The sequence below is a fragment of the Rhipicephalus sanguineus genome, chromosome 10 (assembly GCF_013339695.2).
Source record: "Rhipicephalus sanguineus isolate Rsan-2018 chromosome 10, BIME_Rsan_1.4, whole genome shotgun sequence".
NCBI classification, from domain to species: Eukaryota; Metazoa; Arthropoda; class Arachnida; order Ixodida; family Ixodidae; genus Rhipicephalus; species Rhipicephalus sanguineus.
Window position 1 is genome coordinate 1488541 of NC_051185.1, and position 12009 is coordinate 1500549.

General features: G+C 44.2%; 1 protein-coding gene across 1 annotated transcript; it reads right to left on the reverse strand.

Annotated features, from left to right (window-relative positions):
* Positions 1 to 1328: 1328 nt before the first annotated feature.
* LOC125760029 (uncharacterized) lies at positions 1329 to 11683 on the reverse strand. The gene is made up of 3 exons (XM_049419617.1): positions 11402 to 11683; positions 11149 to 11333; positions 1329 to 2281 (listed from the first exon to the last, which is right to left on the reverse strand). The coding sequence occupies exons 1-3, from the start codon at positions 11415 to 11417 to the stop codon at positions 2021 to 2023; spliced, it is 462 nt and encodes a 153-aa protein (XP_049275574.1). The 5' UTR covers positions 11418 to 11683; the 3' UTR covers positions 1329 to 2020.
* Positions 11684 to 12009: the final 326 nt, after the last annotated feature.

The window sequence follows — 12009 nt, forward strand, 5'->3', positions numbered from 1 at the left end:
ACTGCCTTTCAAGGAACTATGTCAACAATGCCAGCACTATGTGCTGCTGGGCCTCATAACATAAGCTTGCCCAGTGGCACAAACTGTCCATATACTTTTGCCCCACAATGCAACTGTGCCATTCTCAGTGGTCCGTATTGGGAAGCACTCCAGATCTACAAACACTATGATGTGCTGTTGGCTGCTAGAAAATGACTCGTTTATAACAGCGGAGTTTTGCACAACATAGAAAGGGTTATGAATGTAAAAATGGCCATCCACTCCCATTTGTCCATCCACTCCCATTTGTTGCACAAAGCTACGATAAAATTCATATGGATTTCTCATAAAGAACAGCATTTTAGTTGGCGAAAAATTTGACATGGTCCACAGTTTGAACTCAAGAACGACTTTTTTTCGGGGTGGTCGCTCTACCATTTAAGCTAACCAGTATGCTAGTAATCAAAGTGCGAGGGCAAATTCAGTTTGAAGCGCATGGACACTGAATATGACAAATGAGTTCTGTGGAAAGCACAGTAGGTATAAGTAGCTTATAACCAGCTGCAAGTAATGTTTTTTCTTTCAAGTTTGATTTTCATAAATAGATATTAACGCAGAATCTTCTGCTAAAAGCTGCTGCACGTTTCCACAGGACCCATTTGCCACATTCTGTGTGCTTTGACTTTTCAACTAATTGGCCCTTACACTGCCCATTGCTAGCCTACTGGCTATCTCAGTTGTAGAGAAACAGCCCTGGAAAGGTGTTGGTTCCAGGCTTGAGCCCAGGAACAGTACGAATTTTTTGTCTTCCTTTCTGAGAAATCAGTATGGATTTCCTGGTAGCCTTGTACAAAACAGGTGGATGGCCATTTTTCAATTCAAAATAACTTGTTCTCTACACAGATGATATATGCGAACACAACTGTGATGCCTTGAATCATGTCTGGACGAGCTGGGCTTGGAGCATGTAGCCAAATGTGATGGTAGGAGCTCCAAGTGAATGTTCTCAAATGTTCATTGTTCCAGTGCTCCCAGAACGAGGAAAAAGCTGGGACACAGCACTGTGTGCCTTGGCTTCTTTCCTCGCACTGTGACATAATGAAGTAGTACCAACTAGCCCAGTTCATTGCGCTCCTAAAATGTGTTTAGCTACTTGTGATGCCGTTCAGACCAATCTGCTTGGCACATTCACAGGTAGCAATAGAACAGAGGGCTGCCGAGATAGCAAAGCCATAAATGCAAGGCCTGCGCGTGCACATCTGAGCTTGCAGAGATAGTGTCCTGCATAGGTCACTTGCTTGATGAATGTGCAATAAATGCAATTTTTTGGGCAATAAAGGTGTGATGACATATGCAATTTCTACATTTATTTGCTGCAATACAGAAACGTTCTCGATTTGTTCGAGTAGTGATTAGCATTTATGAAAGATAATTAATGCAAGGTCATGCTATATTATTACTTTCAATTGAAAGACCCTGTGGCACAATCTTAATTATACAAAAGTAATATACAGCCAGCAGAGTCAACATGCACCGTACAACTCCTCTCAAGTTTCAAGGAGGCTACCTGGGTAACAGTTGGGAGCATTCGCAACCAGCCGGACAACACATGGGTGGCCCTGAAAAGGGCCGTTTCATGGCAGGCAGCATTTGCCAAGTTTCAGTAAGGTTGAAAGTCGGGTGAATTGATGACAGAGCATCCGAACATGTAAAGCAGCGCACAGAAAAAAGACACAAGAGGATTAATATGATTCAACAGGACAACTGTTGCACTTGCCACTAGTTTATTCTTTTAAAAAATATGTATATAGTACATACCCACAAGTGCACCACATGCAACAATGACTTTTGCTCATAACGGTGCTTAAAAACAATTTGAATGTTGTGCACTTGTGCATATGTGTATTACCCCCTCCTTTTTTTCCCTTCAAAATAAGCTAATTGCAAGTGCAGTGGTTGGCCTGTTCAATTGTATTCCTCCTTTCATGTCTTGTTTTTGTGTGCTGCTTTACACATTAAGATGATCTAAAGCAGTCTTGGTTCATGTTGGGAAGGTAGGCGAAGGAATTTGCTGCACTCGCAGGACTTCGTGGCCTTTTGTGTTGCAGTGGCTGCACTTCAGCAGCCTGTAGCAGATACCCAGCTCGCTGTGTCCATGTGACTTCACTCCAGGTCCGAAGTCACGGGCAAGAGAACTGACGATTTTGGCCAGCTGATCGATCCCTTGGCCTCTGTGCACATGGTACCCATCAATTGCTAAGAGCGCACGTCGTGGCTCTTTCGAGAAATTGAGAAACCGATGCTGTAGGAACAAAAAAAATTAGTGCAATTAGGAAAAATGTGATGCATTGAGACAAGAAAGAACTTGCAGATCAACTGAAGTCACTAAACAAAAAGAAAGGGAAGTGAACAACATGGGACCACAGCCTACAGTTTCATAAGATGATGGAAAAATTTGGCAACATAACGTGTTGCTAGTATGCCGCAATGTGAAAATTTTTCACTGCTAGATGGGGCTCAGCCGGAACTTTTGAAATCAATACACGCTCCTTTGAATGTTTGCATTGCCCCTGTATATGTGGCTTGCACCAATATCACAGCTTGAAATTACATAGCCATCCACCCCGTGTGTCGGAACGAAACTAAAACCAAAAACAAAGATATTTTTGGCCGGAACGAAAATAACAAACGTTATCTATTATTTCGTTCCAGAGTGAAACCGAAATATTTTTTATCAGTTTTCAGTTCCCGGGAAAACTTGGTGACCTGGAACAACCGAGGTCATGCAATGTGAGCAATAATACATATGTCAGGGTATAGTGTTAGCGCTTATCTCATGCAAGAATTCCAAAGTAAAGATGTTCAAATTTTATGAAAAATGAAAAGAGTGGCAACCAGAGCTGTTTATATTAATGCAAGTGGACTTTCGTGTGCCAGTCACACTAGTGTGGGAGGGCATTCTCGGTGCTGAAGTTTGTTTTATCAGAACAGCGGTCTTGCACCCTCGATGACTGGCTGCTTCTGAGAAAATGCTCACTCCCTTGACACAAAACATAGAACCTGCTCAGAAAATTCGTAATTCACTTTTGAGAAATTTAAATACAGTAACTTGGAAGGGTGCTAGTTTTGGGGTTCTGTGTGGCTGGCCCAGAAGCCCCTCAGGGACGAGACCAAGACAGACCAGCAACCATCTTTACTCTGCCGAGCCTCGGCCGCAACTGCCCACTGCCAGTGGCTGCTGAGTGCGAGCTGCGAGCACACCATCGCTCATCATTCCCTTCTTCTACGGCCAGCACGCTCGCAGCCACCGCTTCTATACTGCCCCCTCCCCTCCGGTGAAACTGGGGAGGAGGGCGCAGTAGCCGCTATCCTTGGCCACAGCGGACAGCACGTGGCGTGCACGACCACACGTCGGCACGGTTCGTCCACCACGTAACCAAGGTCCCGGTGTTGTCCGTGGCAACTGGGGGCTCCGGGGCTCCGCATCCATTTTCGGGTTAGCAGTCGTCGTGGCAGCCGCCTTGCTGCCACCGTTTGTGGTTGCCTGCTCTTTCCTGTTGCTGACCTCTGGTTCTTCCTTCCTATAAGTGTATAGAAGCGTATAGACAAGTATAAAAGCGGCGGCTGCAAGCGCGTCGTCCGTAGAAGAAGAAAACGAACGATGGCACGCTCGCAGCTCGCAGTTGTGGCCGAGACTCGGCGGAGTAAAGATGGTTGCTGGTTTGTCTTGGTCTCCTCCCTGACGGGTTTCTGGGCCAGCCACAGCCACGACACCCCACATAGCTCGCGCTAGTCTGTAGCAATTCGTCGTACAGTTACTTGCGCTCCTCTGAAGAATGCAGGAAGAACGTGTTTTACCCGTCCCACGTTCTTAAGAGGAGCGCAAGTTTACCACAAATCCCATGTTTTTATCGTTACTTTACCTTCAAATTTTCGCATAAAAATAAGAACCGTTACAAAACATTATTTTTTTAGTTCCGGAACAGAAACAGAACTTTTTTCGGTGGAACGAAACTAAAACCGAAACGAAAAACATTTCGTTCCGACACCCTGCATCCACCATTGCAATGAATCACTACTGAAAGCTGACCAACCACCACTGAAGTTATAGTGACAGTACTAGAATATGTACCGTACTTACTCGAATCTAGGCCGCTCTCGATTGTAGGCCGACACTCGAAATTCGCAAGACCAGAAAAAAAAAAAAAAACTTAATCATGGTACTCGAATCTAAGCCAACCCCCCACTTTCGCACATTGTTTTTTATAAAAAAAAACATCAGCTTAGATTCGAGTAAATACGGCACATGCATTTCAGATTCAATTAATGGTTGCCTGCACATTTGTATAATGCCCCAACTGCTTTGACACTAACGCAAGGAAGCAGCAGCCAACGAAAATAAATATGAATATTTCAGCCTGCCATACATGGAGAACACGTGCAAGCATCCAATGTTCATATGTGAAAGACAACAGTGTTAGAGGAGAGAGCCTGGTGCGGATAATAGAAGAATTTTGACACAGCAAGCCTGTGATGTACACTTCACTACATAGTCAAAAGTCTGATAAAAACTTGTCAGATGGGGAAGGTACCAGATTAACATATTAGAACGCGCCTCAAATTTTTTAAAAGTACATAAAATTGATGCTTCGGGACCACTATGGCCCCATTGCTCACACTAAAAAAAGCATCAGTGGGGCGCCTATGTATAGCCTATGTGCCACAGCGTGCAGGTAGGGCAAATTACCAAATGTACAGCTAGTTCCACATTTTTCCAATTTCATAAAGATTCCATGAGCAAACATGAAGATTACTACTTTGTAGCAGATAGAGTGTATTCAGATAACATCGGTGCATGTCTGTGGACCCCTTTAATATCGCTGAAAAAAAATATATATATATATTTTGCTGTATGAGTCCCTAGGGCCACGAAACCAATGTTAGTTTTGCGAAAAAAAATTTGCCTAAGTCAAAAAAATTTTGACGGAAGTCTTCACTCAGCAGAACTGCTTTTCACGAATTTCCCGAAAATACGATTTTGACAAGATCCTACAAAGAAATTATTGCAGCTGCGAGTCAATTTTTCTTGGCTTACTGTGAGTAACGTGCATTTATAAAATGTTATGTTGCAGTTCTGTTGCCCATAACTTATGCAAAAGAAGTTGAAAATACGGCACCCATTGCTCAATAATGCTCCAATTTCAGATTTTTTCACTCCGCGTCTATAATACTCGAAATTTCCCAAATTTTCCAGAGATTTGCCACGCATTAGGTTAACCATTGTGCTAAGTATGATTGCCGAGGATGATGTCAGACGCAAACCATAAATGCATATGGTAAGAAACGTCTCTAAAAATAAAATACTTCGAAATTCAGTTTAAAAAAAAGGCCATCTTCAATTTTCTTTAAACTCCCCAGAATTAAAGCCAAGCACGTGCTCTAACTTAATCTCTAAAAACATGTTGCATTATTTTTGTTAGATAGGAGTTACAAAGCCACCAAAGTGTCCAAATTGACGTCAAGTTCACACACAACCACTTAAAGGGGTGGTGCCATCAAATTTGTGGCTTGTGCATTCTTTGTTGCAAACATTTCTTATTGATCTAGGAAGCATGAGACACACTCCCAAATTCATGTATTCTCTCGAAACTATTTCACATCGCCTTATTTGTATGAACGACTTTCGGTTTCGGTTTCTGGGCGACAAGTTGGACACCGACATCACCGTGTAGGAAGCTAGAACAAGTGCACCCACAAAGTTGTGACACATGCAGTGCTGCATTGTCTGCTCTCGCACACAGATGCAAGCAACCGTCCGGACGCCTTCAAAACTTGCTAAAATCCTCCATCATCCGCAGATGGTCGGCGAGCTTTCAACAATGACTGGTAAAACCCGTTTTGTCTACGTAACCCAACAGCAGCACCACATTAGTGAAAAGATGTTGCGTGGAGTTTTGCACAAAACTCTCCACAGAATGGTACTGCACTGTTAAACGGAACGTCTCAAACAAAGGTGAAAACCACCTAACGTTATGGAAATTGCAAGCAGTATTGAATCCATTGCAAAGACTCTTGTCTGCTGAGACAGTCATTTCATAACAACTGACCTACCTTCATTTTAGAGACTAAAAACATGAATTCACTTCACAAGTGCAACCAGTACTTGCTGGAAGCAATCCACACTAACCAGCTGCTGAACTCACTGAATATTGGCATGACTCTGCTGCTCACTACCCGAGGCCAGCAAATGCTGCAATGACATTGCTGTGCCTATAGTCGGGTACAACTTTAGAAGACAGGAGAGGCCCCGCCCAGATGATCGAAGCGCAGCAGCCAACTGCCTCCGCGACTAAAGAAATAGTCCCGCTAGGCATGTTAGGCATGTTCTCCGTCGGCGGGGTCACCGGCCGTCCGGCTCATGACGTCACCTGAAGTGCGCGCCTATTGGTGGAGGCTCGTATGCATCCGCCTTTGAGGGGAAAATGCCGCTGCCTTCTAAAGTTGTACCCGACTATAGCTAATGAAAGCTGTGATGTTGAGAGGGTTCTTTCAGCTGAGGTACAGAGTCGTCCACTTCCACCTTGAACACCGCACCGTGCGGCCAGCACTCCGCGGAGCGCCTCTCTTGGTTGCTTGGGTAACTAGCGCGTATGCGCAGTGACAGCTCTAGGTGGAGCCTTCGTCGCGTCGTCTGCTAAAGCGCGGCAGGTCTGCCGAATTGTACTTGCTTTGCGGTGAAGCTAACTTCGCTCTTGCTATGCGCATGCAAATCCAGCATCCGGCACGGTTCAGAAGAAGCGAAGCGACTGCACCTTGTTCCGTCTAGCTTTTGCTGCTAGTGTTTTCTTTCATTTCTGGATGCGATCTCACAACCAATAAACCTCGGTCCGTGCATGAGTAAACTTTCACAGCCGCGCTTGAACTTCTACAACTAAGCAACTCAGCTCCTTTGAGCCCAGTAGCCAGAATGTTCCCGCTGCTCACGCAAATGTTTTTGATCAGCTTCAAAGCTAGGCGCCGCAAAATTGGCGATAAATGCATGGTAAGGTCTGACATAACAGCTTTAAATGTGTGAAAGTTTGGATTGTTACTCGCCTGAAAACAAAAGGATGTGAGCAATTTGCCAATTTCAGAGAAGTTACATTACATTCAGGTGTTATCAGCACTGCTGCCTTCATGCACTAGCGAATTTAACTTGCCAATACGCCGCCCTAATTTGCTACTCATTTGCAACCATGCTTATTCGTGCCATTCATGCAGAAAAATGAAGAAGCATTCTAATAGAGTTTTCAGCTGAACTCATATCACGCGATCAGTTCACCAAAGAAGCGCCGCTGACAAATGATTACTTCTGTAAGCAGGCGCTGAATAAAGCTTGACTCCCTTTTTATCGCTAGGTGACCCAAAGCACCGCGTATCGCTTTATATATTTCTTGGCTCAAAACTTTAGCACGAAGCAGAAAGTTTTCCGTGAGCCTTCAATTCACAGCGCAAACTTATATTTTTTTATTGTCGACTTTGTGTCGCCAAACTTTCAGCTGATGAAAACAACCGTGTGAGTAGCGGGAATATTCTAACTGTACGGCACAAAGCATCTGAGTAGCTTAGTTGCGGGAGTGCCAGCCCGGCTTGGCGATCTTACTCATGCACGGGCCACGGTTTATTACTTTTAAGATCACATGCAGAAAAAGAAAACAGTAGGTAAAAAAACAGTGCGGAACGAGGCGCAGTTGCTGCGCTTCTCGATTTCCATGAGATTAAGTTACCTTCATCGAAGAGCAAGCGCGATTAGGCGGAGCCACTGCGCTTTAGCAGATGACGCGGCGAAGGCACCACCTACAGTTGTCACTGCGCTTGCGTGCCCCAGCCGCCCGCGAGAGACGCTCTGCGGAGCGTTGGCTGCACGGTGCGGTGCTCAAGGTGGAAGTGGATGCCTCTGTACATCCAAAGGTGAGACAGCTCTCGAATGAAGACCAACATGCTGCACATGCAAATGGCAATGTACGTTAACAAGGACGCGTAAAAAATCGGTGATCAGCTTTTTGTGAATCAAATGTGTCTTTTCCTAGATGTTATCAAGGCTCTTTACTGTCCTTTTGACTTATCAATTTGTGTAAATGTATTTCATGTAGCATTTCTAAACTAAGCCCCCCCAAAAACATGCAGTTCAATGATGGTTCCATGAAAAATGTGATTTCTCTCAAATTACCAGCTTGAAAAATAGCACCCAATTTTTACCCTCTAATTTGAAAAAATATAAAACACAAAAACAAACCACCGTAGTTATGCAATTTGTGTTAGAATGCTTTGGCTTCCTGTGCGACACAATTTGTACAAACCTCACCACCAGACAGGCATAGATGAGACTCTGGCTAAGAACATGTGCAAGGTTGTAACCAAGCTGATCATTGCGCATCATAGCAACAATAAGGCCATCGTCATCACCATGACCAAAAAATAATGAGCCACCGATCAAGACAACAAATGTGTGTGTGTGTACCTTTCATCACATTTACCACCAATCATAACAAGAAACGAGTTCATACATTTGTTCATATTTGTGTGTTATGTGCTAGACAGCTTCACTGGTAACCTGCCTTCACAAAACGGAATGGCTCGAAATTTTTATCACAATTTTACGCACCAATTCAGTCATACACACAACACATTGTAAACAGTGGTAGTTTAGCACAATAGCAATAATATGCCAGCAAACGAGCAAGGCCTTATCTATAAGAAAGCAACATTGTGCTTATAAAGCCCCTGTTGCTGTGGTTCGTGTTTGTGCACTCAGCATAAGCACCACGGCTTGACACAGGTTGCCAGTTCCCTTAGTCACAGTGATGGCAAAGCCGCCTCTCAGCAATCACTCCTTTTGCCTTATAAAAAGCATAGAATAAAGTGGGGATGCCTAATAATATAGATTGTAATATCAAGCAAGAATTATGGTGCATGTAAAGAACAGAAGACTGTACAGCAATCCGAATGGCTCCTTTGCACAGTATGAAGGCCTGTCCACCAGGCTGCACAACAAACCGGTTTTTGCAACATTGAAACACATTTTAAAAATGCAAATCCTGTTGAAACTGCAAGTGTGCTAGATTCTATCACTATAATTTACGGTCCTTCCATTTCCACTAGGATATGATAGCACGTTCTAACCAGTTAGTTGTCTGTGTTTCTAACTTAGAATTATTATGTTTAAGCTGTTGCATTAACGTAGACAGAACTTTCAATGGCAAACTTGTAAGGCATATTGGGAAACACCCAATGGCTCTCTATTGATGAATAAAAGGCTTTTACAGGGCTCTAAAATTGCCAAAGCTCCGAACGAGTGTGACTATTGGTGTTGAATCCTTCGTCTGAGGCAAGCTTTGAGATTGGGCTAGTTGCTAATCCATCTTCAACAAAAAGGGTAGGAGTGGACAACAGACAAAGGGAACAAAGACAACCGTTCCCTTCTTTGTCTATTGTACACTGCTGCACTGTTTGTTGACGATGAACTTCGTTTGAGGTTTCTAGTCTCACTGATATAAGTCGTATCAAAGTTCATGCATGGAATTTTGTAGATTACCCCTGGTAACTTTTATTGCTCCAAGAGGTCTTTAACATGTGTGAGCTGTCATGTTACTTAGTTTTTTGGCATCTGGGAAATTCTCACACAATTAGTGTAAAAAAATCTTGCAAGTGACTCGCTTATTCCCTGCACCATGGGATGCCCACATACTTTTGCTGTTCCTGTTTGTCCTCCCAAAGAATCAAAGTGCTCCTTAGACAGTTTCCAGGAGGTTACCCACAAAATGCGTGAACTGTGACACATCCTACATTAGTGGAACGAAAAGTTCAAACAAACAACACAACACCATAAAAAGTGCCTTGAGAAAGGCAAGACATGCTCAAACACTGGTGGATAATTATTCATTACTAACCAAGCGATTAATTTGGACACCACTGCTCTAATCGCAATGAAGAAAATCTTTATACATCTGATCTCAAATGTGGTATGTGTGCAACTTACTTTGGCTGTACATGTGTTGACCTACCCAGGATATACACCAGCACCCACTGGCACCTAGGCCATAAATAATCACCCTCTTTGCATTCTTTATTGTGAACAAGGGGACCATAGTGGTTCTGAAACTGTAATTTTAATTGTTGCCTTTTCAAAAGGTACCTCACATACATGAACCCATTTCGTCGACAGGTTTTCATTCGTCCACTGAAACAGATCGAGATAGCAGTGACTTGTGGGCTTTCATTTATTCAAGGGTAACAAAAGTTACCTAACAACGTCATAGTGAGTTGGTTGTCACTGAGAAGATGCGGACACTGGCGGTTTTTCTGAATTTGGTATCACCACATACTGACGTTTCAGTCAAACATTTCTTTTCCCATGCCTTGAAAACACTGTCTTACTCTATTAGTGGCCTTCGGTGAGAAAGGCTAGGATGCTTGTGTCACTACCACTGCCATTGTCGATGAACCATTCCACGGACATTGGAATGCTTTATCAAAATTGTCTCTAACATACGAGCCAGCTCATGTGACGGCACATGCAAGCCATGTATTCTCAAATGCCTCTACTAAAAATGGCACCACGTTGCCTCACTCTGCTAAATCTAAATACTGAAAAGCATCCTCACTGTCCATGTATGTCACCGTCTTAAAGAAAGGGCATTAAATTTCAAGGCCTTGTTTTCCACTGTGTATAATGGCCACATGCAAGATCACTAAAAGGTGTGCACGTGCTTAACGTGCATTGTCACCTTCATTTCGGTATTTTCCCTGTATCTCAACATCGTGTGAACGCCTTGTCAATAACAACAGTCAGGTATTTCAGATGAACGCATATACACGGGAGAAAATTGCTAGGAGCACTTACAACTAAGTTTTAAAATTCGTTAGAATGCGGTGCGGACGGTACGCATCTACATACCGCTTTAATCGGGTCTGTTGGCAGTGCAGGTTTACCGTGCAGCAATACGGATATGCCATATCGTCGTGGTCGGCATGTCAGTATTTTAACCCGCAAGACCTCTACCGCATCACTTTACCGCAAGCAATGAGCAACTAGCGCGGCTAAAAAGTTCTTAAAAAAAGCTGCGTGCCGACCACGACGGTACGGCATTTCCCTCAGCGGCGCGCACCAGTATGTCAGCGTAAACTTACCTCGGCGTTCAAGATTCGAACACACGGCAGGCGTTTCAGCGTAGCCGTCAGCTTGCGGTTCAGCAAGCGCGTTTTCTTGATCTGGCGCTCCGCATCGACGTCTTCAGAGCTGGAGCAACGTGGCAGCACTTTGAAGACGTATACACCACGGGGGCCACATCGTGCTGCAGTTGCAGAACTAACTTCTAAAATATAAAGAAAATACAACCTTCAGTGACTGATGCCAAGCATCTCACAATTTCAGAATACGTACCCCTATATTGTCGCATATATCTTGAGGGTCCGCGTTGGCACTACTGCAAACGTCGTTACCACCAACGTACAAAACGACAGCCTACGCGCTGAAAGTGCATCGCAGAGACGGCCTCAGCCATTCGCACAGCGTCAAAACCACCAAAACTAGATGTGCAGGTCTCGACGGATGTTTTCAAGTGAAGGCGACTCCTGCACATGAATTTAACCTGGACCACACCGCGCAAAGAAGGCATAACTCAAACAAGGCCGGCGACTGCGGTGAGGGTACCGAGTAGAACATAGGCAAGTAAAGGCTGGGGACAAGGCCGAGGAATCGTCGGATCTTTCCCTAGCTACAACAGTACCTGTCTAGGGGCAGGGAGTACCTCCCTATGGGAACGTCAGATCCGGTTTCGCGCCAAACCGGGAGAGCCCCGACTCCGGGGATACGCTTTCGATACCGCACAGAGTGGACGAGGGAGCGCCCTCTCTCGTAATCCTTTAAGGGGCTGTGATGTCCAATTTATGACAAAGATAAACAGGAACAGCAAAGTATGCAAACAACCAAAATAAAGCATTAAAGTGACATATTCAATGTACACATGAAAACTAAAAATACAAAATAGA